We start from the raw sequence: 24,963 nt of genomic DNA, 5'->3' as shown, positions 1-24,963 counted from the left end.
ACATCAGTCTCTAATATAAACAGTGTTTCATAAGGGGGAAATGATAAAAAAAAAAAAAACACACATCCCCAGTCACACACATTCTGTACAACATATACACTACAACATACTATAGGCTCAGCTAGCTAGTGGTCATAAAACGAGGTTACAGTAGCTAATAAAACATGTCTCTAAATGGCACAGCAGGCCACAGCCAAGCCAGACCAGACCAGGTTCCACTTATACCGGTCACCCGGATCAAATCTTTATAATCCCATCATGACAGAGCTGGTTTCTTAACAAGTCGACATGCAAGTCCCACCTGGGAAGAATATGTCAGCTTTGACTTAAGATAAGCCCGGATCCAGCAACAGGCATCTTAATCAGATTCTAAAGGTAGCCAAAACTCTGGCCACCATAGGTGCATGTTGTTAAAAAAAAAAAAGTATAAGAATATAAGAAGAAATAAAACTTCAGTCTCCCAATGAAATCTGCACTGCTGAAAGGAACAGTTCAGGACCACATCAATCTTTCTGGTCCAACAGAACTGCTGGGAAAGACAAACCCATCTTAAAAGCCAGGACAGCAGGGAAGACAGGAAGTCACTCATATTGACAGGAGTTGAGGTCATAAACAAAAGCTCGAGGGTAACCAGATGTGGACCGAGGGAGTCTGCCTTGGTCCGGTTGGTCTGACTGGGGTCAAGGCTGCTGTATTAGTCACAGCTGAAGTAAGAGTCACTAGCGTAATTGCGATGATTATTGGGGATGATACCGGTCGAGTCCAGGAGGAAGAGGAGACTGGTCTCTACACCGACACCTCCTGGCCTGGGGAGAAACACATCCTGGAGACAGACGGGGAGTCCTGGGGAGAGACAGGGAGGAATAAAGGGGGGAAGCGAGCAAGAGAAGGAAAAGGTGGAGGAGAAAATGATGGTGGAAGGGAGACAGAGGAGGACTCATAAAAATCAATCCGTTTGGTCAAGCGGAGCAACACTTCACATCTAGTCTCCTCAACATGAGCATTAGCTCTGCTACAGATTAGACAAGATGACAAGGGTTCGTACCCCAACCAATTATGTAAACAAATTAATGAATCCATGTGACAATCATGTACTCCAATCAGGGCTGGGCGATATGGACCACAAATTATATCTCTGTATTTTTAGGCTGAATGGCGATACACGATATACTATAGCTCAGTATTTTCTAGGAAGTAGGCTAAATGTTCAGTTGTCAGTCAAAGCCACGTGAGCTGTCACAAGCACTTTCATTAAATCAGGTCAAAATAAAATGCAAAGACAGGGTTCCTTTCCCTGTTTTAAAATATACAGCTGTACAATACGTCAACGTGCCAATGAACAATTATCTAAAACATGACCATCATTTTGACCATGAGTGGTCAAAATGGTTGCTTGTAATTTGCGCGTGATCGTGTGCGTCATGTCAGTATTTATGACGTGTGTTCGTCGCGTCATTTCCTTCGTGAAGTTTGTTGCTCTATCCTAGAAACACACTAGAAACACACCAACGTCCTCCAGTGGAGAGAAATAGTCTAAACTTGATGTATGATTATGTCCAACATGTCTGGTTACAGACGCCGTTACAGACGCACCATGACTACCACCGAGGCCTTGCAGTATGTACAGGCATTGGACAACGGCCATTTTAAATAGTTTGAAAAATAGTATTAAAGTAGTACTACTACTAGTAGTATTATAGTTGTTGAAATGTTCATTTTGGTGTCAGTTGTTTCCTAACAGACATACTAACATATGCAGTGCATTAATATCTCAGTTGTGTATTTATCTTGACAGAATATAGAGTTTGAAAACCGGCTGTCAGTTTGACCGACCACCCATTTTAGGTAGTTCAGACCACCGTCTTAGGTAGGAGTGAAATCCCGCTCGTTCTAGTGTTTTAGGTAGGACTGAAGTCCCGCTCGTTCTAGTGTTTTAGGTAGGACTGAAGTCCCGCTCGTTCTAGTGTTTTAGGTAGGACTGAAGTCCCGCTCGTTCTAGTGTTTTAGGTAGGACTGAAGTCCCGCTCGTTCTAGTGTTTTAGGTAGGAGTGAAGTCCCGCTCGTTCTAGTGTTTTAGGTAGGAGTGAAGTCCCGCTCGTTCTAGTGTTTTAGGTAGGAGTGAAGTCCTGCTCGTTCTAGTGTTTTAGGTAGGACTGAAGTCCTGAAGTCCTGCTCGTTCTAGTGTTTTAGGTAGGACTGAAGTCCCGCTCGTTCTAGTGTTTTAGGTAGGACTGAAGTCCCGCTCGTTCTAGTGTTTTAGGTAGGAGTGAAGTCCCGCTCGTTCTAGTGTTTTAGGTAGGAGTGAAGTCCCGCTCGTTCTAGTGTTTTAGGTAGGAGTGAAGTCCTGAAGTCCTGCTCGTTCTAGTGTTTTAGGTAGGAGTGAAGTCCTGAAGTCTTGCTCGTTCTAGTGTTTTAGGTAGGAGTGAAGTCCCGCTCGATCTAGTGTTTTAGGTAGGAGTGAAGTCCCGCTCGTTCTAGTGTTTTAGGTAGGAGTGAAGTCCTGCTCGTTCTAGTGTTTTAGGTAGGACTGAAGTCCTGAAGTCCTGCTCGTTCTAGTGTTTTAGGTAGGACTGAAGTCCCGCTCGTTCTAGTGTTTTAGGTAGGACTGAAGTCCCGCTCGTTCTAGTGTTTTAGGTAGGAGTGAAGTCCCGCTCGTTCTAGTGTTTTAGGTAGGAGTGAAGTCCCGCTCGTTCTAGTGTTTTAGGTAGGAGTGAAGTCCCGCTCGTTCTAGTGTTTTAGGTAGGAGTGAAGTCCTGCTCGTTCTAGTGTTTTAGGTAGGAGTGAAGTCCCGCTCGATCTAGTGTTTTAGGTAGGAGTGAAGTCCCGCTCGTTCTAGTGTTTTAGGTAGGAGTGAAGTCCCGCTCGTTCTAGTGTTTTAGGTAGGAGTGAAGTCCTGAAGTCCTGCTCGTTCTAGTGTTTTAGGTAGGAGTGAAGTCCTGAAATCCCGCTCGTTCTAGTGTTTTAGGTAGGAGTGAAGTCCTGCTCGTTCTAGTGTTTTAGGTAGGACTGAAGTCCCGCTCGTTCTAGTGTTTTAGGTAGGAGTGAAGTCCCGCTCGTTCTAGTGTTTAGGTAGGAGTGAAGTCCTGCTCGTTCTAGTGTTTTAGGTAGGACTGAAGTCCTGAAGTCCTGCTCGTTCTAGTGTTTTAGGTAGGACTGAAGTCCCGCTCGTTCTAGTGTTTTAGGTAGGACTGAAGTCCCGCTCGTTCTAGTGTTTTAGGTAGGACTGAAGTCCCACTCGTTCTAGTGTTTTAGGTAGGAGTGAAGTCCCGCTCGTTCTAGTGTTTTAGGTAGGAGTGAAGTCCTGAAGTCCTGCTCGTTCTAGTGTTTTAGGTAGGAGTGAAGTCCTGAAGTCCTGCTCGTTCTAGTGTTTTAGGTAGGACTGAAGTCCCGCTCGTTCTAGTGTTTTAGGTAGGAGTGAAGTCCCGCTCGATCTAGTGTTTTAGGTAGGAGTGAAGTCCCGCTCGTTCTAGTGTTTTAGGTAGGAGTGAAGTCCCGCTCGTTCTAGTGTTTTAGGTAGGAGTGAAGTCCCGCTCGTTCTAGTGTTTTAGGTAGGAGTGACGTCCCGCTCGTTCTAGTGTTGAGAAACGGGTTGTGTATTTTACCGCAACATCAAACTACATCAATATAAACAGTCTCGTCTCATCTTGTTTGAACATATATCGATAGAACGTAAAAGGTGGTTGTGCCACCCTGCCCTCATTCCACTGATGATTTAGTGGCAAGGAAGGGAGGCCCTGCCTGTCCTACCTTGGAGACCTTCATGGCTCTCGTTTTACTCAGAGCCACATCTGAGCTCTTGATAACCAGCCCTGCTTTCCCCAGGAAGTGACCATTCAGCGGACTGTTCACCTGTTCACACACACACACACACACACACACACACACACACGGTACAGGAGCATGCACACGAGTGTATATGCACGCAGAGTGCATATGCGCCAACACACAGACACACAAACCCAAAATTAAACACTCTCCATATGCAAGTGCTGGGTGAAAACCATCTGATGAAGGATGTGGTAGTAAGTTTTCAAAAACAAAGTCATGCCCCGAGACGAAAAAAATGAGCCTACAGAACAACCAAGACCGTCATTACGACCGTTTTTGGATTTTCAAAGTTCAATAACTTTTTGGAAAAAAAAAAGATACAGACCTGCTGCTCCTAAAACTGCATGTATTTGCATTAAAATGAGTTTTAGATCAATCATACAAAAAAAAGTTACGATAAGATCTACCTAAAACCATCATGGATGGTCAATATGACCATCTCGTAATTTGTGCATCATCTTGTGCATCATGTCAGTATTTATGACGTGTGTTGTGTTGGTGGCATAATTTCCTTCGTGAAGTTTGTTGCTTTGTTCTAGAAACACACTAGAAACACACTAGCACCCTCCAGTGCAGAGAAATAGTCTAAATTTGATGTGTGATTATGTCCAACATGTCTGGTTACAGACGCCGTTACAGATGCACCATGACTACCACCGAGGCCTTGCCGTATTTACAGGCGTTGGACAGCGACCATTTGAAATTGTTTGAAAAATAGTATTAAAGTTGTTAAAATGTTAATTTTGGTGTCAGTTAGTTTCCTAATAGACACACTAACATATGTAATGCATTAATATCTTGACACAATGTAGAGTTTAAAAACAGGCGGTCATTTTGACGGCCCATAGTCGTTTTAGGTAGGAGTGAAATCCCGGTCGTTCTGGTGTTAAAGAGAAACTTTATTACCAGGACAGTCCCTGCAGGCTCTGTGTTTTACCAAAGAGCTACAACAATGAAATCTACTACTACTACTACTACTACTACTACTACTACTACTGCTATGTTCGACTGCTCCCATTAGGGGTCACCACAGCGGATCATCCGCTTCAATCTCTTACAACAATGAAATCTATTACTCCTTTATTATTAGAAATGTAGTAAAATTGGCTCACTGCCTGCAGCATCACGTTCTCCTTGCCAGGTTTTCGGGTTGAACCGGTGATGGCGTCTGGGGAGACGTGCCTGGCTCTCCTGTCTGTGAGCTGCTCCCCGCGAGCTTTACGCTGGCATCACAGAGCACCCATCCAGCAGTACAGACAAACACAGGGGAAAAAGAGGTAAATCCACTTGTGCACACATTTTTTTATAGTAACACATCAATATAAGATTCGGCATTACGGGTTAATTCAGAATGTCAGCGGCCTGTTTCACCAGTTGCATGCTGATCTGGAACAGTGAGCTGGGTTTCTCTTCCTTCAGCCTGTGGAACGTCACTGAGACCGAAACGTTGCCGTCTCTCTAAATAAATAACTGTATTTGGAAAAGTGCTGCACCCAGACTTCTGATGTTTTGGGATATTACTAGGAGTTTGGGAATTTTTTCACATGGGCAGCACCTTAATCCGTGACGTTCTACAAGGACTGTTCAAAAACTACGCACATGTTCTGGCTCACCAAGCTTCACTGAACCGATATTTACAATCGCATTTATTGATGATGTTATATTTAGAGAAATTCACACACAGGTAAATCTAATTACATGCATATGATTAACCATGGAAACTGACAGAAAAGGTTAACAGCAGTACACCTGAAAAATCCTGCAGAATAAAAACCAAATGGTTCCCCGACACACAAGCAACTACAACCCCGTCCTCTATGCTAGGTAGTACTTCATTAGCCAGTTGACCTTTTAACCCTGTACCTTAATGAGCCCCCCAAAGGAGCGCGAACGGGGGTGTTTCCTGCTGGGTCCTGGGGGGGTCTGGCGGTACTCATCGGTGGGCGTGCCGGCGGTAGTCTGTTTGGCTAACTGCAGATGAGGAAAAAAGAACAAGACTTACACCAACAGCGCTCGGCTCTTGCCCTTATCTGACAACAGCAAGAGGAAGAAGCCTAGATTTTAGATCACAGTGGCCAAAGGTACATTACAGGCTCCTGGAGCTCTGATGAGGGGGGGACAATTTTGATCACAGAATCATTCTGCGGAATTGTTGAAACCCCTCAGTTACAAACTACCACTGAACATCTGAAACACATCATGCTCTTCAGAGGTCTGCCATCCTGAATATATGTTGTGAGCATGGCATTGTTGCAACACACAGCAGTTCTTTTCAGGGGTTGCAAACACAGCAGGAAGTGAGGGTTTTTGTTCAGTGGCTGGAGTGGCTAACACATTCAAAATTCCCCATTCACATTCACCATCTTCCCCACAAACTAGATCCCTGTCAAGGTCAAGTTCCAACTTTTGTTCTTAATCCAATCGGTATGTAGATTTGCAAGTAGGGAATTTGATTTTTCTTAATGTAAAAAACACAGGCAAAACAAGATATTCTAAAAGAGAACTGTTAAGAATCCAACAGGGAGTATAAAGGATTATAGTATAAAAAAATCTGACTTATGATCTGCATATTTCACTTGGCAAAGATTTTATGCCTGATGCCCTGCCTGACGCAACCTTCCCCATTTATCTGGGCTTGGGACCGGCACTAAGAATGCACTGGCTTGTGCACCCTCGGTGGACTATGATGTTTGCGGATGACACTGTGATCTGTAGTGAGAGTAGGGTGCAGGTTGAGGAGAGCCTGGAGAGGTGGCGATATGCGCTGGAGAGAAGAGGAATGAAAGTCAGTAGGAGCAAGACTATGCGTAAATGAGAGGGAGGACAGAGTAATGGTGAGGATGCAAGCAGTAGAGGTGAAGAAGGCGTATGAGTTTAAACACTTGGGGTCAACTGTCCAAAGTAATGGGGAATGCAGAAGAGAGGTGAAGAAGAGAGTGCAGGCAGGGTGGAGTGGGTGGAGAAGAGTGTCAGGACTGATTTCTGACAGAAGGGTACCAGCAAGCGTTAAAACCAGCTATGTTATATGGTTTGGAGACAGCGGCACTGATGAAAAGACAGGAGGTGGAGCTGGAGGTGGCAGAGTTGAAGATGAGAAGATTTTCATTGGGAGTGATGAAGAAGGACAGGATTAGGAACGAGTATATTAGAGGGACAGCTCTAATATATGGTTTGGATGGTTTGGAGACAAAGCAAGAGAGACAAGATTGAGATGGTTTGGACATGTGTGGAGGAGAGATGCTGGGTATACTGGGAGAAGGATGCTGAATATGGAGCTGCCAGGGTAGAGGAGAAGAGGAAGGCCAAAGAGGAGGTCTATGGATGTGGTGAGAGAGGACATGCAGGTGGCTGGTGTGACAGAGGAAGATGCAGAGGACAGGAAGAGATGGAAACGGATGATCTGCTGTGGCGACTCCTAACGGGAGCAGCCGAAAGTAGTAGTAGTAGTAGTAGTGGTAGTATAAAAAGGACTCTGTGCTTTCAAATACCTGGTTTTAAAAGCAATACAGAATCACAGTATAAATAAATAAGTATGAACTGGACTAGACACTAATTAAACAGCCAGTAATTGTTCAAATGCCCAATAGCCATTCAGGGAGTAACAGGACCTGCGAAATGTTGGCTGATCTGGAAGAACAGCAGATCAGATAGGAAAGAAAAATTCATCAGCAACATCCAAATTTCACCAGCACCTAGCTGCTGTTAATTTCAGTGGCTGCTGGTTATTTCCAATTCAAATGTCAAGAGTATTCTTTCAACCAAAACTGCAACGACCTCCACCAATCTGGCTGTATGGTAGTAAAAGGTCTGAAGATGGTACCTGTCGGATGAGCTTCTTCTTCTTGGCGGAATCAGGCATATTTTGGTGGACATATCTAAAAAGCTCCTTCAGGGCTTCCTCTGTGTGGTGCTGGGTTGGAGAATGGAACTGCTGCTGGGAGGACGATGGCTCTAGGACGGTTCCGCCAAACCCAGCCGGTCTCTTTAATGGCACGGTCACACGCAGAACCGGTGAGCCGCTGACCACCAAGAGATCCATATCATCCTAAAGGAGGACAAGATCAGTTAAGTTTTTTTTAAATGATCAGCGATGTTTAAAATGACCTGAAAAGTGTGATGGCCATGCCAATACCAAATGTGCACACATCAAATGATGAAATATAAATAGTTGCACACATCTTTAACCATTTGCTAGAAGATGGTTCTGATGGAACAATTTATCACTACAGAGACGAGAGAGGCCCAAAAGCAGCATTTGATGGGATCAAAGACATGTGTTGATGGTTTATGGTTAAAAGTGTAAATCTATTGATTATCGTTTATGGTGTGGAGCCATTTGGTGGCAAAAATGTCCCACTGCAGTTAATCCTGCCTGAAATTAATAGGTGGAAATCACTGGCAGATTCCAGATTCCCATGGGAGACCCCCCCCCCAAAAAAGCAAAAACTAATAACAACAAAGTCTGAGAACCAGCACCAGCAGGGTTGCCTAATGGTTACAAGATTTTTTTCATTACTATGAGGTCAGGAAGTTTAATCCTATTAACAGCAACAATATTTCCCCACGTTTGTAGTATGCAAGCAGAAGATCCATATACCGATCCTTCATGGCATGTTTCTCAAGATAACAGTGTTGGCCACACGGAAAAACACACAAAATGAGACTGATGAGTTGAAAACAAACGAAAGACCAAAACTAAAGCTCGAGACGGGCGGCATGGTAGCGCAGTGGTTAGCACGGTCGCCTCACAGCAAGAAGGTCCTGAGTTCAAGCCCCGAGGTAGTCCACCCTTCGGGGTTGTCCCGGTTCGTCCTCTGTGTGGAGTTTGCATCTTCTCCCTGTGTCTGCGTGGGTTTCCTCCAGGTGCTCCGGTTTCCTCCCACAGTCCAAAGACATGTAGGTCAGGTGACTCGGCCATACTAAGTTGTCCCTGGGTGTGTGTGTGTGTGTGTGTGTGTGTGTGTGTGTGGGCCCTGTGATGGCCTGACAGCCTGTCCAGGGTGTCTCCCGCCTGCCGCCCAATGACTGCTGGGATAGGCTCCAGCGTCCCCGCGACCCTGACAGCAGGATAAGTAGTTCAGATAATGGATGGAATGGAATGTTTGAGACGGGAAGGTCCACATCTCAAAAACATTTCATTGCTCTCTGTCGTTGTTGGTGTTTAGTCATTTCTCATGTTAAATAGTTTGAGTGCAAAAGCATTTTCGAGGATATTTACCAGTCCAAAGCATCTAATGTCATTATGCTTTTGTGCTACTTGAAGTCAGAACACTGCAGACACTGGGCTTTTATGTTAGAGGAGAGAGGCCAGTGAATGACAGTAGGCAATTCACAGGAGTTAGCCCTTCAACTACCCATCCCTCCACCCTTTTCTTTTCCTGCCTCCCCTGTGTCCCCTCTTATTAACACATTCCACACACAAATAAATACAAAAAGTTGCATAACCCCTCATAAGCTACCCCACCACACCACACACACTCACTCAAACCTAGGGACAATTTGGTACAGCCGATTCACCTGACCTACATGTCTTTGGACTGTGGGAGGAAACCGGAGCCCCTGGAGGAAACCCACACAAACACAGGGAGAACATGCACACTCCACACCGAGGACGACCCGGGACGACCTCCAAGGTTGGACAACCCCGGGGCTTGAACCCAGCACCTTCTAGCTGTGAGGCGACCGCGCTAACCACTGCACCACCCATAACCACATCAACGTTCATATACATCTTCAAAATGACCGCATAGTATTTGTACAACTCGCAGACGTATTTCAGAGTCATTCTCTTTTGTCCTGTTGATTTCATGTTTAATGTACTGCGTCTGTAGAAAACCCCCACAACAAAACAAAAACCAGACAAAAGACTAAGTTAGTTATTCACAGAGCATCCTGCCCTCACCTTGGTCTGAAGAGACTTGGTCCCTGTGAACTGCATCCTGGCGTGTTCCCTTATGTAGGCTGGAGCCTGATGAAACACAGCACAACACATCAACATCCTGTGAATAAACATCTCATCTAATCTTCAGCCGCTTCTCAGGGGTTGGGTCGTGGTGGCAGCAAGCTAAGTAGGGCACTCCAGACGTCTCTCTCCCCAGCAACGCCCTCCAGCTCCTCCTGGAGGATCCCAAGGCGTTCCCAGGCCAGATTGGACATGTAGTCCCTCCAACAAGTTCTGGGTCTACCCCGGGGTCTCCTCCCAGTTGGCCGGGCCCGATAAACCTCCAAAGGAAGGCACCCAGGAGGCATCCTAATCAGATGCCCAAACCACCTCAACTGGCTCCTTTCGACGCGAAGAAGAATAACCAGACTATTTGATAGAAACCAGATGTCTGTTACTATGACCTTGTTCTACTGTTCTACGTGTTACTTCTTTCTCCGACGGACACAGTTTATGCCGAAACAAAACAAAAAGCTGCAACTAAAAATAAAAGTCCTGCCAGACATAAAACTAATATCATGCCACACTTTGAGCCAAATATGATGATTATTATTTATTTTCATTGTCACAACCTCTACTTTTAGTGGTCTGAAAAGTCTAGGATCAAAAAGGATTCTACGCTGTTGGTTTGGGACCCAGATACTTGGAACCATTACTCCAAACCATACGCTGGTCAGAGTCTGTCTGTAGCTGGTCAGTATGTCTATTTTACCAGCCAGCGTGGAAGTAGATTTTAAGGTTATTTCCTATCAAGTAAAACTGTTACTGGAATTTATCAAATCGTCGATCCAGCAGTCATGGTGCCGGTTCAGCAGAAGAAAATCCTCCTGCGCCAACTGTGAGCCAAGAAGAAGAACAAACACTGACATCTGACAGTGCTGCTTCTGGACATGGAGAATATTATTATCTTGATCATCATGGGGAATTCTACAAACACACACACACACGCACATATATATTATCCAACTGATGTTCATCACATTGAAGTGTTTGGTATTGAAAAGTACAATATCAAACCAAAACTACTTTTCAAATAATACTTCCTCAAATATTTCAGGTGTTATTTTGTGAGAAATTTTAAGTCTTGTTATCTTTAATTTAGACAACAAAACTATGTATCATGATACGATAACATCCCAATTCCATCCCCATATAATACCATTTAAAGACAACACATGATAGTATTGATTTATTGTGCAGTCCAAGACAGTGGACCACAAAACAACCACAGACAGCTTGTACCCAGATGCTTGAGCAAGGCACTCCAGTTAGCAAGCCACTTACAGACAACCTACTCCAATTCTGAGGACATCTCAAGGCTTATGGTTTCACAGGGGCTGCAACCCAGGCTGTGTTGGTGTGATGATGTCGTGTGTGTGTGTGTGTGTGTGTTCGACGTTCACCTTAAAGAGTTTCTGGGAGTGTTTGATGAGGAACGCCACAGTGTTGTTCAGTTTCTTCAAGTTGTCTTTCAGGTCAGCAGCCGTCATCTGTTGCCAGGGGAGAGGAGTGGTTAGATGAAGTATTGTGTGTTCTACTAGAACCACGCTTCTCAGAAGGGCTTCCATGAAAAACAAACTGATGTGATTTTCCAGTTCAGGGACATACCAAAAGGACAAGTGGGTCTGGTCATGGGACCTCTTTGACCACTTAAGCTGAAAGGCCGTTCTTAATCTTTCTAGTGTGGCTCTAGAAAATTATTCTGTTGGGCATGCATGGTCTTTCACAGTACCATCCTGTATTGCACTCATTCATGCACTCAAACCTAGAAGCTACCAGTTAAAATCTCTCTCTCTCTCTCTCTCTCTCTCTCTCTCTCTCTCTCTCTCTCTCTCTCTCTCTCTCTCTCTCTCTCTCTCTCTCTCTCTCTCTCTCTCTCTCTCTCTCTCTCTCTCTCTCTCTCTCTCTCTCTCTCTCTCTCTCTCTCTCTCTCTCTCTCTCTCTCTCTCTCTCTCTCTCTCTCTCTCTCTCTCTCTCTCTCTCTCTCTCTCTCTCTCTCTCTCTCTCTCTCTCTCATCCAGTCACCCCACTCTTCCGAGGCGTCCCGGTCGCTGCTCCACCCCCTCTGCCGATCCCGGGAGGGCTGCAGACTACCACATGTCTCCTGCGATACATGTGGAGTCGCTAGCCGCTTCTTTTCACCTGACAGTGAGGAATTTCACCAGGGGGACGTAGCACATGGGAGGATGACGCTACCCCCCCAGTTCCCCCTCCCCCCTGAACAGGCGCCCCGACTGACCAGAGGAGGCGCTAGTGCAGCGACCAGGACACATACCCACATCCGGCTTCCCACCTGCAGACGTGGCAAATTGTGTCTGTAGGGACGCCTGACCAAGCCAGAGGTAACACAGGGATTCGAACTGGTGATCTCTGTGTTGGTAGGCAACAGAATATACCACCATGCTACCCAGACGCCCCTCCTGATAAATCTTTTGATTATTTTTTTGAATTGATTGTTTAATCACTTAGTCCATAAAATGGCAAAAATAATACACGCCCATCACAAGTTGCCAGAGCCCGAAGCTTCAGCAGATTCACAAGTAAACCATAAGACTGACAGACACCTGATGCTCCCATAATGCCAACACATCATCTCCCTTTAAAAAAAAATGTGTTGACTGCCCACACCCGGGATAGAAATTGAATCATTTCCAGTGACTACGCTGATCAGATGCATCATTTTCCTCACCCACATATCAATTTTGAACTAAACTCCCCATCCAACAGAACCCTCCTCAGATGGACATTACCTGGAACCAAAAAAGAAATCACACCTACAGGGATCAGTGATTATATCTATCAAAATTATATCTGCTTAGTTCCTGCTGAAGCTCACATGTCGGGGCCAGAGGATGTGCGGTGCGAACATGAGGGCCAGGTTGGAGGCGGACATCTTGTTTTTGTCCTGCTGCTTGGCCGTGTGGTACAGCAGGTCCAGCAGGAGTTTGAGGAGAGAGCGGTTGGCTTGGGGCAACAGCAGGAAGAGGAGCTGTAGAGTCTCGATCTGACGCTCCTTATCTGGGACTGCTGTCTTGTTGCCCTGCCCATCAAACAGAGTCATATCTGCAGGAGGGTTGGATGAAGAGAATGAGGGGAGAGAAGGAGAAAGAAGGGAGGGGGCACTTAGCATGCTGTTATTGTCCTGAGCGAATTAAAGTGCAGCATTTGACTCATTCACCACTTGGGAACACTCAGAGGTGAGCTATCACTCCACAGCCGCCATCCTGTCGCCCTGTGTGTCAAACAGAGTCATGTGTGATGAAGTGATTGCAGTGGAGGATGGCAGGGCGGTGTGGTGATGGAGTAGTGGAGCTGGGTGCTCTGGTTGGATTTATAATTGGCAGTCCAATACCACCTTCCAGTCAGAAGGGCCATAAAAAGTGTATATCAAAATTCAAATGCCTAATATGTAAATTCACTAATCTCTAAAGCAGAACATCTGGAGTGGAGACGGGGGAATGTAGTTATCATATCACAGAGCTGCATAAACAGTTGTGTAAACTAGTAAATGTATATGTATTAGGAGTTTCTGAGAGTAATAATGGAGTACAGACATAGCATTAAAGTGTAACTTCTACCCCAGGTCTGAGCCTAACTCCACCCACTGCATAATCTAGAAAAACGCTAAAAAGTGGACAAGAGGCTGAGATGGGAGGGTGGGGAGGGCCTGAGGAAGGGAGGCAGGGTGGATGTGAGGCAGGAGTAGCTGGGGAGATCTGTGAGAAGGTCCCGGCACGTATCCAGAGTTGCCACCACACACCGCCGTGGTCCCCTCCATCGGCCCGCCTTCCAGCATGCCAGACCAACATCGCCCCGTGAAGATGCCCGGACCGCCACAATGCAGATGCGCCACAGACAGAAGGGGGAGGTGGGTCGCCCACCTTCTGATTAGAGAGTGTTACGGTTATTTTTATTTTTTATTTCATGATATAGCTAAGTCCCAACCGGTCGACTCTATGTCAGCACTGGCCTTGCAAGGTTCCGGGCTGATTTAAAACAGCAGATGGCGTGTCGGGGCATTTTCAACCCATGAAATGCAGATTTTTATAAATTTGGAAAGAAATGTCACTATCAACACCAGCATTGCTGTGTTTTATCACCACACAGTCGTATCATTTAGTTTACAGCTCAAAAACACATAAGTGTTTAGTACCTCTTAAGTAATGAAACATTTAATGAAGAAATCCCATTGTAAAAAGTCTAATGGTCACATTTTTTATAAATGAAATGTTACCAAAGTAATTTCTTCTCAAATCATTAAAACGAATTGATTTAATGACCTGATCACAATATCTTGCAAAATAATGGGATTATTATTATTTTGACCATTGTCCTTTATAAAGTAATCCACACACTTCCCTTTATGTTCAATTTTTGGTCAGTTGCCCATTTATATTTCGGGAATTTATCCAATGCAGTTTACCGAGAAACTTGAGCTCCAACTTAAAACAAGATCGAATTGCTTGATCACAGAAATCACAAGAATACCTGAAGAAGTTTCATCAGGTGTTTAAAGGTGCTTTCACACCTGCCTTGTTTGGTTCGACTGAATCGAACCCTGGTTCCTTTTCCGCCTTGCTGCGGTTCGTTTGGGCAGGTGAGAACACAGCACCATACTCGGGTGCGTACCATAAGAGGACCGAGACCTTGTTGAAAAGGCTGTCTCGGTCTGCTTCCAAACGCACTCTGGTGCAGTTCGTTTGTGGTGAGAACGTGATCCGACCCCGGACCGACCCAACTGCAGAAAGCACTGCGCATTTTTGGACTAAACCATCTCCCGTAGCCAGCTACGCTGTGCATTATGGGATAAGGAAGACAATCCCCTTTAGCAACAACAACAACATGCGAGCATGGCGAATCGTGGACAAACATTTTCCAGCCACGACTCCTTTTCAAACTGTATCGTTTGTCTAAAGTGATAAATGCAAACGATGTAATAACCAATGACCAACGCCAAAATCAACCCGCGCAGTTGTCTCCATTGTGAAATCACTGCGAAGTTACTTGTGGTGCGTTTTCTGTTATTCGACTTCCCAGAGCTTCTTTCGAGTTTTCCCGCATGGAAATTCTGACCAATTGGAGAGCAGTTTAGGAACTACGTTATTGCTCCCGCCCGATACCTCCGACTAATGAGTGAAATTATTGTTCTCATGCGGCTTGTGCGGCTGCGTTTTGGTTCGCTTCACCGACTCATCAACTGATTCGGACCAGAGCAAACGAGTAGGTGTGAAAGGGAACCAAACCAGCTGAAAAACAAAACCATGCATCATTCTCGCATCTGGTGCAAACCAAGGAAGCAGACTAGAAGCAGACTCTCAGGTGTGAAACGGCTCTAAGTCACAGTGCCCAGAGGCGAGATTACAACATCACACACGTGTCCCAAGAGGCTGGACCTCGCCACACGAAACAGAACCAAGCTAAGCGTGAGACAGTGTGAGACTCTGCTTTGTGTGTGTCTGCGTAGCTACCTGATATCTTGAGGTGTGCATGGAAGTGCCGGTGTGTAAGCAAGGGCTCAGGCAGCTCTCCTAGGAAGGTCTTGAGCAGAGTGGCCACATCATTGGGATGGAAGTCCCCAGACTCAAGGTCGACATCGACCCCAGTGTTCAGCAGCTCCCTCAGGGCCTGCTGACGCACACTGTTCCCTGGGACCCTGAACAGTCCCTCCACATGCAGATCTGGGTGGGCAGGAGGTGGTTGAGAACAGAAACAATGACTCAAAATCAGTTCAGATTGTTTTTTTTGTGCTTGTAAGATTGAGTTCAAATTACGTCCAGACCCAATTTATCCGTGGCGATGATTGACAGTTCTCTCTAAATAGGACAGAAAGATTGCGGGAGCTTGCAGTTAAACTATAAATATTTGTTCACTTGTTAATTTTCAGAACATAACATGCCCCATGAGAAATGATGCACCCATTTGATGCTGCTTTACATGGAACAGACATTATTTGTAGAGGGCTCACCCCTGGCTGACTGACACCATTGCCAGGGAGCAGTAGAAAACAGTATCTATGTGAGGAACGACACCGACACATTCATGTTAACAACTTGTGTTTGGCCTTTATAGGGCAGAGCTGTCCGAACAGCAGGTCTACACAACAGTGTTGGTGTATTGGGACTGGACCACTCACTCTTGCTGAGGTACTCAATGAGCTGGTAGATCTGTACGATGCTGCCCTCTGACAGCGGTGTCCCAAAGACTACGCCTTTATCTGGGAAGGTGAAAGAAAACAGAAGTCATGGACATTACACACAACACTCACAAACGACTTTCACAACTTTACTAGCTTAACACTTTTCTTCTTTCAGAACAGAATAGATCCTATGAAGGATTTACATGGACCACAAGCACAACTTGCAAGCTCTCAATGGTGGCAAGTGTCTCACCCTTCATACGAGACCAAGTCATGACAATAAACAGAAAGGAAGTGAAGCAGGCACGACAAGTAAAGACCAGTGGTTGAAACCTGTGAAAGAACTACAGATAAGGGTTACCTATTGTTCCATCAAGCTGCTGCAGTAAAATTTTATTGCAGGAACTGAAAACACACATGTAGAGTTGATATGCCCTATACAGAATTGGTGCCCCATCTTCTCACTGGTGAAAAAAGGGGCTAGTGTACCAAAACCCTTTCAGATATCCAACAATTACATTTTTCTTTGATTATAGGCAAACATACAAACCTCATGAAACATTGACTAAAACCTTCCCCAAATCATTTGAATCTACAAATAAATTCATCAGTTTGTAAAAATACTTGCTAAGCCTTTCACTGTGGAAGGTTTTCTTGGTGGCAAAGGGTTTTAGACCTGGTGGTTTTAGCACTGGTGGTTTCAATTCAGTACTGGAGTGTATGTTGTTGCTCCGCCATTATCTACTACTATTGGCTGCTCCCGTTAGGGGTCACCACAGCAGATCATCCGTTTCCATCTCTTCCTGTCCTCTGCATCTTCTTCTGTCACACCAGCCACCTGCATGTCCTCCCTCACCACATCCATAGACCTCCTCTTTGGCCTTCCTCTTTTCCCCTTCCCTGGCAGCTCCATATTCAGCATCCTTCTCCCAATATACCCAGCATCTCTCCTCCACACATGTCCAAACCATCTCAATCTTGTCTCTCTTGCTTTGTCTCCAAACCGTCCAACCTGAGCTGTCCCTCTAATACAATCGTTCCTACTCCTATCCTTCTTCGTCACTCCATATTAAAATCTCAGCATCTTCACCTCTGCCACCTCCAGCTCCACCTCCTGTCTTTTCATCAGTGCCACTGTCTCCAAACCATATAACATAGCTGGTCTCACAACCATCTTGTAAGCCTTCCCTTTAACCTTTCTGTCACAAATCACTCCTGACACTCTTCTCCACCCACTCCACCCTGCCTGCACTCTCTTCCCTCACCTCTCTTCTGCACTCCCCACCACTGAATATAGGCTAAACGATAATTGCACCGCCATTATCATTTGGCCTACATGAAATAAACAAGAACACTTAATATACAGTATACAGGCTACAGACAGTATAAACAAGCTCCGCTTCTAAAAATCAAAGAGGAGTGGAAGATTCCTGCTTTGCCATATTTCTAAATCCATCCCAACGATTGGAGCATTGGACTTGAAGTAATTTTCTGTGAGGTACAAAGATTTTCCCAAAGGCTAGAGGAACAACAAAAAGTGATCACATTTCCTAACACAGTCTGACATGATCATCATTCATATATAAAACTATAACACAACAGCAACATGTCTCAGAACTCATTCCCATAGCATGTTAAAATACAGCAGAGAGCAGCAAGTTGACTTCTGACCTTTGCGTTTGAGGAAGTTAAGAGAGCGGAAGAAGCCGCCTCCATTTCCACTGGTTGTGGTCTTAGGGCTCTCCTCTCCCAGAAGTTGGGCAAACTCTGTTCCGGGTAGGTCAATCAGACGTGTGACGTTGCTGAGCACCAGCTCCAGGAAGACCTCGGGCCTCTCATGACGGAGCTTCTCTACAAAAAAGTCGGGGTCAAAGATGATGGGTGCCCGGCTAACGCGAGAGCTGGCTGGGTTGTCCTCGTGATTGATCACCATGTTGCACACAGTACCTCTGGAGGGGAGAGGCACACACAGATTAGCCCCTATACCACGCTTTCCCCCCACATTTCCCTCCTTGTATGCGAAAAGATGAAAAATTACGCAAGTCCCTACAATCAGTCATCCTGCAATATCGACATTCAGTGATGCTTAGCTCATACGTTCCAATCATTCATCTAACTTCATTATGACAATGAAATGCCATCTCACTGAAAATGAAACATTAGTAAATTGATTTTGCATCTCTGACTTTCAGAATAGCAGTCTAGTACTTTCTTAATTGCAGGTTCGTACAATACAAAAATAAACTGCACCGTTCACAGATTTATAGAGATGACTATGCTTTTACTTTGCTAATGGATGTTTGTTTTTGTCTTTTCCCTGGAGTGGACCCATGCATACGTCTGTGACTCAGGTAAATCCAGATTCAAATTAGCTAATAAGGATTGGCTCTCTGAATTTGAGTAACTTCATCGACTGCCATGGTCTTTATATTCTCAACTGTGACCGATCCCAAAACCACTGGTAAAGATCAACCCTGAAATGAAATTATCTGGCAGGTGAATGAAGCCTTGCTTGTTGGTGTGAATACTTCACATAGTACAAGAAATTTTTGTTCTGAATCTTTGGGGTCCACTGGCAAAGTTGGTGCATAAACCATTGTTCAACAATTTAAATAAGGCAGAAGTTTAAAACTGATTCGTTACGCTTGCTCGGTGGCCTAATGAATGCCTTACCCCGTGGACGCTCTGGCCGTGACCGGTTACGGCGAGTCTGGGATACGAACCTCCCAGCCACATGACGAGCGGACTGCGGATTGCCAGAACAGCGGTCTATTCCGCTCGGCCATCAGAGTGGCCAGGCAGCAGAAGTTTAACTGATTCATTCCGCTTGCTACGGCCACTACAACAGATGCCCGGCTCAAAACTAAGTATTTTTTCCCTGTGTCTGCAATTCAGCAACATATCCAAGTGTTGAATTCATGAACAGATTCTGAGTAGAATATTTTCACTACAAACAAAGAACCATAACACGGCCTCTACACAGGTATCCCATCGTACCAACTGCAATACGCTTTGAAAATGGTGACAGAACTTTCTTTGACAGGATTAGCCAACACTCTAGTTTGACTGATATGAGAAGTATGTACACTAAAATAGCACAAACAATGTCTGATAACCCAGTGTTGACATTTACTAATGTGATTTTGTAAGTAATCTTTGAAGGGAACAAGTGCCAGTGTCCATCAGATCTGCTGATTCACTTCCTTCCTTCAAGAAAGCCCTAATATCTTGCCTCTTCCACGCCAACCTTTATACTTTATTATCTGTAGTGCCACTTTGCAGCTAATATGAATATCTAATACTACTAACAGTGTCGTCTGCTACTACTACTATTGTGCCAGTTCTTACTACACCAAGACACCATTACCAGTGTCTACTATTATACTCTCTGTTTTACCTGCATTTGACAATTTATGCTGTTCTGATGATTCATCTGCTGTACTGATATGTGGCAGAGAACATCTTCGTATTTAAATTCTGTTCACCGCGTCTTGATGATCTAAAGCACACTTACAGTGATGTACTTGACATGACATACACTCTCAGCTATTAACTATATGGCAGCTATGTGGCAAATGTACCGCTACTACTAAGTATACCAGTACTACTGTGGTATGATTACTACGTAACGCTCTATCACACTAGTTGGCAGGACTCAAAATTATCTGCTAATTAATAATAATAATACATTTTATTTGTGGGCGCCTCTCAGAGCACAGTCAACAAAGACAAGCAGCGCTGGATCAGACGGCACGAAGTCAACACAAAGTCAACACGAAGTCAACACAACAGATGAGCATAAAATCATCATCTGCACAAAGCTCCATGAGGCGTGGATCAGCCCGAACACGCCCGGTTAGAAAGGTGCGTTCTGGGACGGGATGCGTGAGTCGGGTTCTGGGACGGGATGTGTGAGTCCTGTTTTGGGACGGGATGTGTGAGTCGGGTTCTGGGACGGGATGCGTGAGTCGGGTTTTGGTACGGGATGCGTGAGTCGGGTTTTGGGACGGGATGTGTGAGTCGGGTTTTGGGACGGGATGCGTGAGTCGGGTTTTGGGACGGGATGCGTGAGTCGGGTTCTGGGACGGGGTGCGTGAGTCGGGTTTTGAGACGGGATGTGTGAATCGGGTTTTGGGACGGGATGCGTGAGTCGGGTTTTGTGAGTCGGGTTTTGGGACGGGATGCGTGAGTCGGGCTGGGTATACGCCACATTAAAGACTATAACGGAACCGCCCAGCTCCAAGCTAGCTAGCTAGCTAGCTAGTGTTTGCTAACATTAACCAGCTGCGGTGGGAGCAGCCGCGTCCCTGACGATCACGCCAAGCAAATTTCGACTTTCGACGCCTTTTACCGCGTTTCCGCGACTTGGCCTGTAAGCGTAGCTTCTCGCCCAGCGGGGACGTGACACGATATCACCTTGTGTTATCCGATATTCAACACTTTTCTTACCTCCTGTTCTGCTCGTTTTCATCGGCGTCCCTGCGCTCCGCCATGGCCGGTTTGAACACTCCGCCGGTTCCTCCGGACCCCGCCTACCTCGTCTACAATTGGTCTGTTGTCAACGGGTAGGCGTCCGCCTACCTCGTCTGCAATTGGTCCGTTCTCAGAGGTGGGCGGGGCAAAGCGTGTCAGACTTGCATGGCGCTCACTGTGATTGGTTGTTTTGAATTTTTCTCCTTTCCAAGAGAAAAACGCCTCAATGCTGGGGTATCGAACTAGCTACGTTCCCCGGGACCCCAAAACATACGCAGCTGAAACGAGCGACCACCGTTAAATAGATTTCCGTCCCCTGGAGTGATCAACTGAGAAGTCTATTTGCTGTTAGTTATAATCTGATATGGAACCGCAGAACCGTTTGCATGCCCCTCTGTAAAGCGGCCCCACCCACAGTGTTTGCGCCAGCTGGATGAAAGTGGGCAAACACGTCCCAGTGAAAGCAGAACACTTACAGCATGGCATGTTTGGTCCCATGTGCGCCACACTGCAGCTGCCAAGCTATAACCAAGACAGGAAAGGAGGCGCGCACAGGACTGTAAATGCAAGCAGAAATTGCATTTTAGAGAGTTTCTGGTTTGCTTCGAACAGCGCAACTTGGGTTTTGGAAGGATGCAACCAAATATGTAACTGCACACCATGTTCCTGTGTCACACTTAGCTGCCTGACAAAAGTGTGAATAATGGGAGTCGAATGAATTCTTATATCTGCTGAGGTGGGAGGGAAAGACTAAAGATAGCAATGACTTTAAAATTGGTTAGAATTTTGTGTGAATGTGATGACTCGAGCAAGACAAAAGAAAATAGTGCTTAATAATCCAGAGTGGTTCTACAAGGAAGTCAGTGTATTTATTCATTGGGTTACGAGGTTACTGTGTGCATTGTGAAAACAAAGCAATGTGCTGATATTAAAAAGAAAACGTACTTTTGAACACTTAAGTATTTTTAAAAGTAAGTACTCCAGTACTTGAACTCAAGTAAAATTTTGACTGAGCAACTTTTACTTGTAGTGGAGTAATATTTGACCAGGAGTATCTGTACTTTGACTCAAGTCATGGGGTTGTGTACTTTGTCCACCACTGGGGACGGCTCGGCAGAGTGGGGTAATTGGCCGGATACAATTGGGGAGAAAAAGGGGCAAAAAATCCCCCCCCCCCAAAAAGAAAGGTTAACAGTGTTGGCATTAACCCACAGGCTAATGCAGTACAGGAAGTGGGTTCCACCGCCAAAGATGAGCGTCCACTCACCAACTCAGAGCATGACGTGAGGAGGGTTCTGGGGCGGGTGGACGTGAGGAAGGCGGCAGGTCCGGACGGCATCCACAGATGAGTACTAGAAACCTGTTCTGACTGGCTGGTCCCCGTATTCACCACAATACTGAATCTCTCCCTGGCCCAGTCCGTAGTCCCCACATGTTTCAAGAGGCCCACTGTTGTTCCTGTACCGAAGAAAACCAACCCAACCGACCCCAACAAGTACCATCCTGTAGCTCTCACTTCTGTGCTCATAAAGTTCTTTTAAAAGGATTATTAAAGACCAGGGGATTATTACTACACAAAATCTTAGAAACATCTAGTATAAGAGCTTCAGCATAGAAATGTAATCAAATTAATAAAAAAGGACAGCCATTTTTATGCTCTTGCTTTTAATTAATTCCACTTTATATTTCTTTTTCTTCTTATGTGTTATCTGGTACTGTGGTTTTATCGCTTGCCTTGTTTTATGCTTTGTTGCTTAGGCCTGTGTTTTGTTGTTTTTAACTTATTTTATCTGTATCGTTGTTGAGTTTTATTGTTTCCCCTGTTTTTAATGTAAAGTACTTTGAGCTGCATTTTATGTATGAAAGGCGCTATACAAATAAAGTTTATTATTATTATTATTGTCATTTTTTATTTTAACACCCCCTCTGTCCTCCACACCACAAAACAGCACGGCAGTTATACAGATAGTGGTGTGTGTGGTATTAATTCACAAGGCAATGGCTTCGAACAAAGAATTACAGTACTTCTTTTAGTCCTTTCAACACTGGGTGGACTGAACTCATCCTGATCCTCAACGCTGCGAGTTGCATCGTCATCATTTACCTTACCTACAGCCTTTGAACAAGGAACAATAGTCTTTCTTCATTTTGAGGTAATGTCCGCTCAGTTTTTAAAGGTGAAAGTAAGTGCACTTCTGCATTCAATGTGAACATTTTGTTGCCTTTATAGGGCAGAGCAGTCCGAACAGCAGATCTACACAACAGTGTACAACGACTTCTACTGCACTGTCCATCTCAAATGAGGTGACACAGGTCTCTAATGATGACAGGTGAGAATTCTCAGCCTGGTCAAACTATTCAAATTTGAAGAAGTTCTTATTCAACTTCAGTAGAAGCTGGTTTTCGAAGTTGTGTGAACGAATTCATCCCCTTGGTCTGAAGATCAATCCAGCTGCACTAAAAAGTCTTTCACAGGCAGCAGAGGCTGGGAGGGCTGTGTTTAACCTGAGCGACAGGTTGGATACAGCCGGGTAAGATTTCAAATTGTCCATACTTCCAGCCGATCATGCCAGGTACGCATCCAGCTGTTTGGTCGTTTGATTTGTTTGATTTAGGCCTCGGTTACATCAAGGAACATCTTCCTGACCATGATGAGCCTCTTCCGGCCCACCGACATCTGCTCAAGCACTTGCGATGAAGAGGAGTTATTGCAAAAGAACTCCTCTTCATCGCAAGTACTTGTACAACAAATCTTTTTCATCATCATCAACAGTCTATATGTGTATATAACGTCAGTGTTTAAAAAAGTGGAAACTGACAATGGAACATTTAGTGATAACTGTTTTCTCACCTAGTTTGAGGACATCGTCATCAGTGATCCAAGATGTTTGGAGTTTCGGATGAAGAATGGCTGCAGAAACCAGCTCTGGGTCGGACATCATTTCCCCAAACTGTTTCTTCAATCCATCTTGCAGGGCATCCACCAGTGGCGTGCAGAAGTTCAGTGACACTTTGGTTTTCTCAAGCTTGGAGATGAGAGTTGTGATTGTAGAGAGCAGCCATCCCATCTGAATGCTGGATTCTCCCTGTAGTATGTTTATTGCCTTAGCAACTGCACCCATGGTGTTGGCATATTCGCCCAAAAAGGCAATGTCAGCTGGACTGTAGCACACACAAAAATGCATTGCATTTCAGTATATTTGAGTGAATATACCAGTTATTTGAGTTTACACAGGATAGACATAATTACTCCTTGTTCTTTGGAGAAATCATGCAGAAAAGTTTAGAACTAGAACTAGCAAGGTAATGGATTACTTAGTGTGATAAATCTAAAAAATACTTTTCTTTTCTACAAGGCCTCAGACGGGTAAGTACAATAATTCATTGGAATTCTCAAGTATTACTGTAGGTAATGAAACAAAAAGGACACACTACTTACATTGGAACATTAAGTGTAGCACAAACAGCTCGCACAGCCCCCTCTCCCTGATCTCTGAGGATTCTATAGATCCGCTCCATCTTGTTGCGTTAGGTTGTACCAGCTGAAGTTTGCAGTGCTCTTCAACCACCTCTGCACCAGTAGTGGACCTTGCAGCCTTGTTCCAGGCAGCCTGAGATTTGGAGAAGGCGGACCTTGTAGAACCTGATAATGTAATAAATTCCCAATAATGTAATAACCCCGATAATGTAATAAAAATCTGCTCGAGTCCACTGAAAATGCAATAAAACCTGATAATGTAATAACTTCCTGATAATGTAATAAAGTGCATGTCCCAATAATGTAATAAACTTTTTACCAATAATGTAATAATGTGTTACATTAACGGGACGTTATTAGGGTTTAGGGTTAGCTATGATGTATAGTTTATTACATTATCGGGAAATGCACTTTATTACATTATCAGGAAGTTATTACATTATCAGGTTTTATTGCATTTTCAACGGCCTCAAGTGCATTTTTTATTACATTATCAGGGTTATTACATTATCGGGGATTTATTACATTATCAGGTTCTACAGACCTCAACAGTTTCTTGTAGGCCTCTGTCCTGTTTGCATTATTGGCATCCACCGTAGAAACCAAATTTAGCAAGTGACAAGCGCACCGAGGATGCTTTGGAAGTTGGTACTGGAGGCTATGCTTGTTTGTGGTACTTTTCAAAGGAGTAGAGGAATGAAAACACCAAAACACCTATTACGTTTTACTCAAACAGCCGGTATTTATTTTACTGTGACATTAAACATATTATGATCCTGTTGTTTTCTCTTTTTTTTTGGTGTGTGTTGTACTGTCCTTTTAGTTGTGAAAATCAATGTTTTCTCTTTTTAGCCTTTCAGAGCTCTGATGAAATAACCCCCCCAAAAAATAAAAGTAAACAATGTTCATCTCCCCGGGTAGTATGTTTTTGTATTAAGTGTGGTGAGATCTCAGCACTTATCTGCCCGATGAAATGAAGACATGTGGAGCAGAACACTTCCGGTTGCTGGCCAGATGTTCCTCTTCACGCCCTCAGCTCGTCTGCCACGTGTCCGTTGGTGATTTGCCCAATGGACTGTCCCAAATCAGCTCAAGAAAAACAACCTG

At 44.8% G+C, this 24,963-nt stretch overlaps 1 protein-coding gene across 1 annotated transcript; it reads right to left on the bottom strand.

Annotated features, from left to right (window-relative positions):
- Positions 1–786: 786 nt before the first annotated feature.
- Positions 787–20,398, bottom strand: arhgap19 (Rho GTPase activating protein 19). The gene is made up of 12 exons (XM_056280906.1): positions 20,355–20,398; positions 17,577–17,854; positions 15,903–15,983; positions 15,238–15,447; positions 12,606–12,832; positions 11,173–11,259; positions 9,731–9,796; positions 7,649–7,873; positions 5,692–5,799; positions 4,941–5,051; positions 3,748–3,849; positions 787–843 (listed from the first exon to the last, which is right to left on the bottom strand). The coding sequence occupies exons 1-12, from the start codon at positions 20,396–20,398 to the stop codon at positions 787–789; spliced, it is 1,596 nt and encodes a 531-aa protein (XP_056136881.1).
- Positions 20,399–24,963: the final 4,565 nt, after the last annotated feature.

The sequence above is a fragment of the Lampris incognitus genome, chromosome 5, assembly GCF_029633865.1.
Source record: "Lampris incognitus isolate fLamInc1 chromosome 5, fLamInc1.hap2, whole genome shotgun sequence".
Taxonomy (NCBI): domain Eukaryota; kingdom Metazoa; phylum Chordata; class Actinopteri; order Lampriformes; family Lampridae; genus Lampris; species Lampris incognitus.
This window is presented reverse-complemented; position numbering and strand designations above follow the sequence as displayed.

What these genes read in the sequence shown, in the direction of transcription:
- arhgap19 (XM_056280906.1), bottom strand. Translation starts at nt 20,398, where the DNA reads ATGGCGGAGCGCAGGGACGCCGATGAAAACGAGCAGAACAGGAG. An exon ending in GAAAACGAGCAGAACAGGAG is followed by an intron (nt 17,855 to 20,354) that starts GTAAGAAAAGTG and finishes TCTCCCCTCCAG; the next exon opens with AGGTACTGTGTGCAACATGG. An exon ending in CCTTTGGGGGGCTCATTAAG is followed by an intron (nt 5,052 to 5,691) that starts GTACAGGGTTAA and finishes CTGTGATGCCAG; the next exon opens with CGTAAAGCTCGCGGGGAGCA.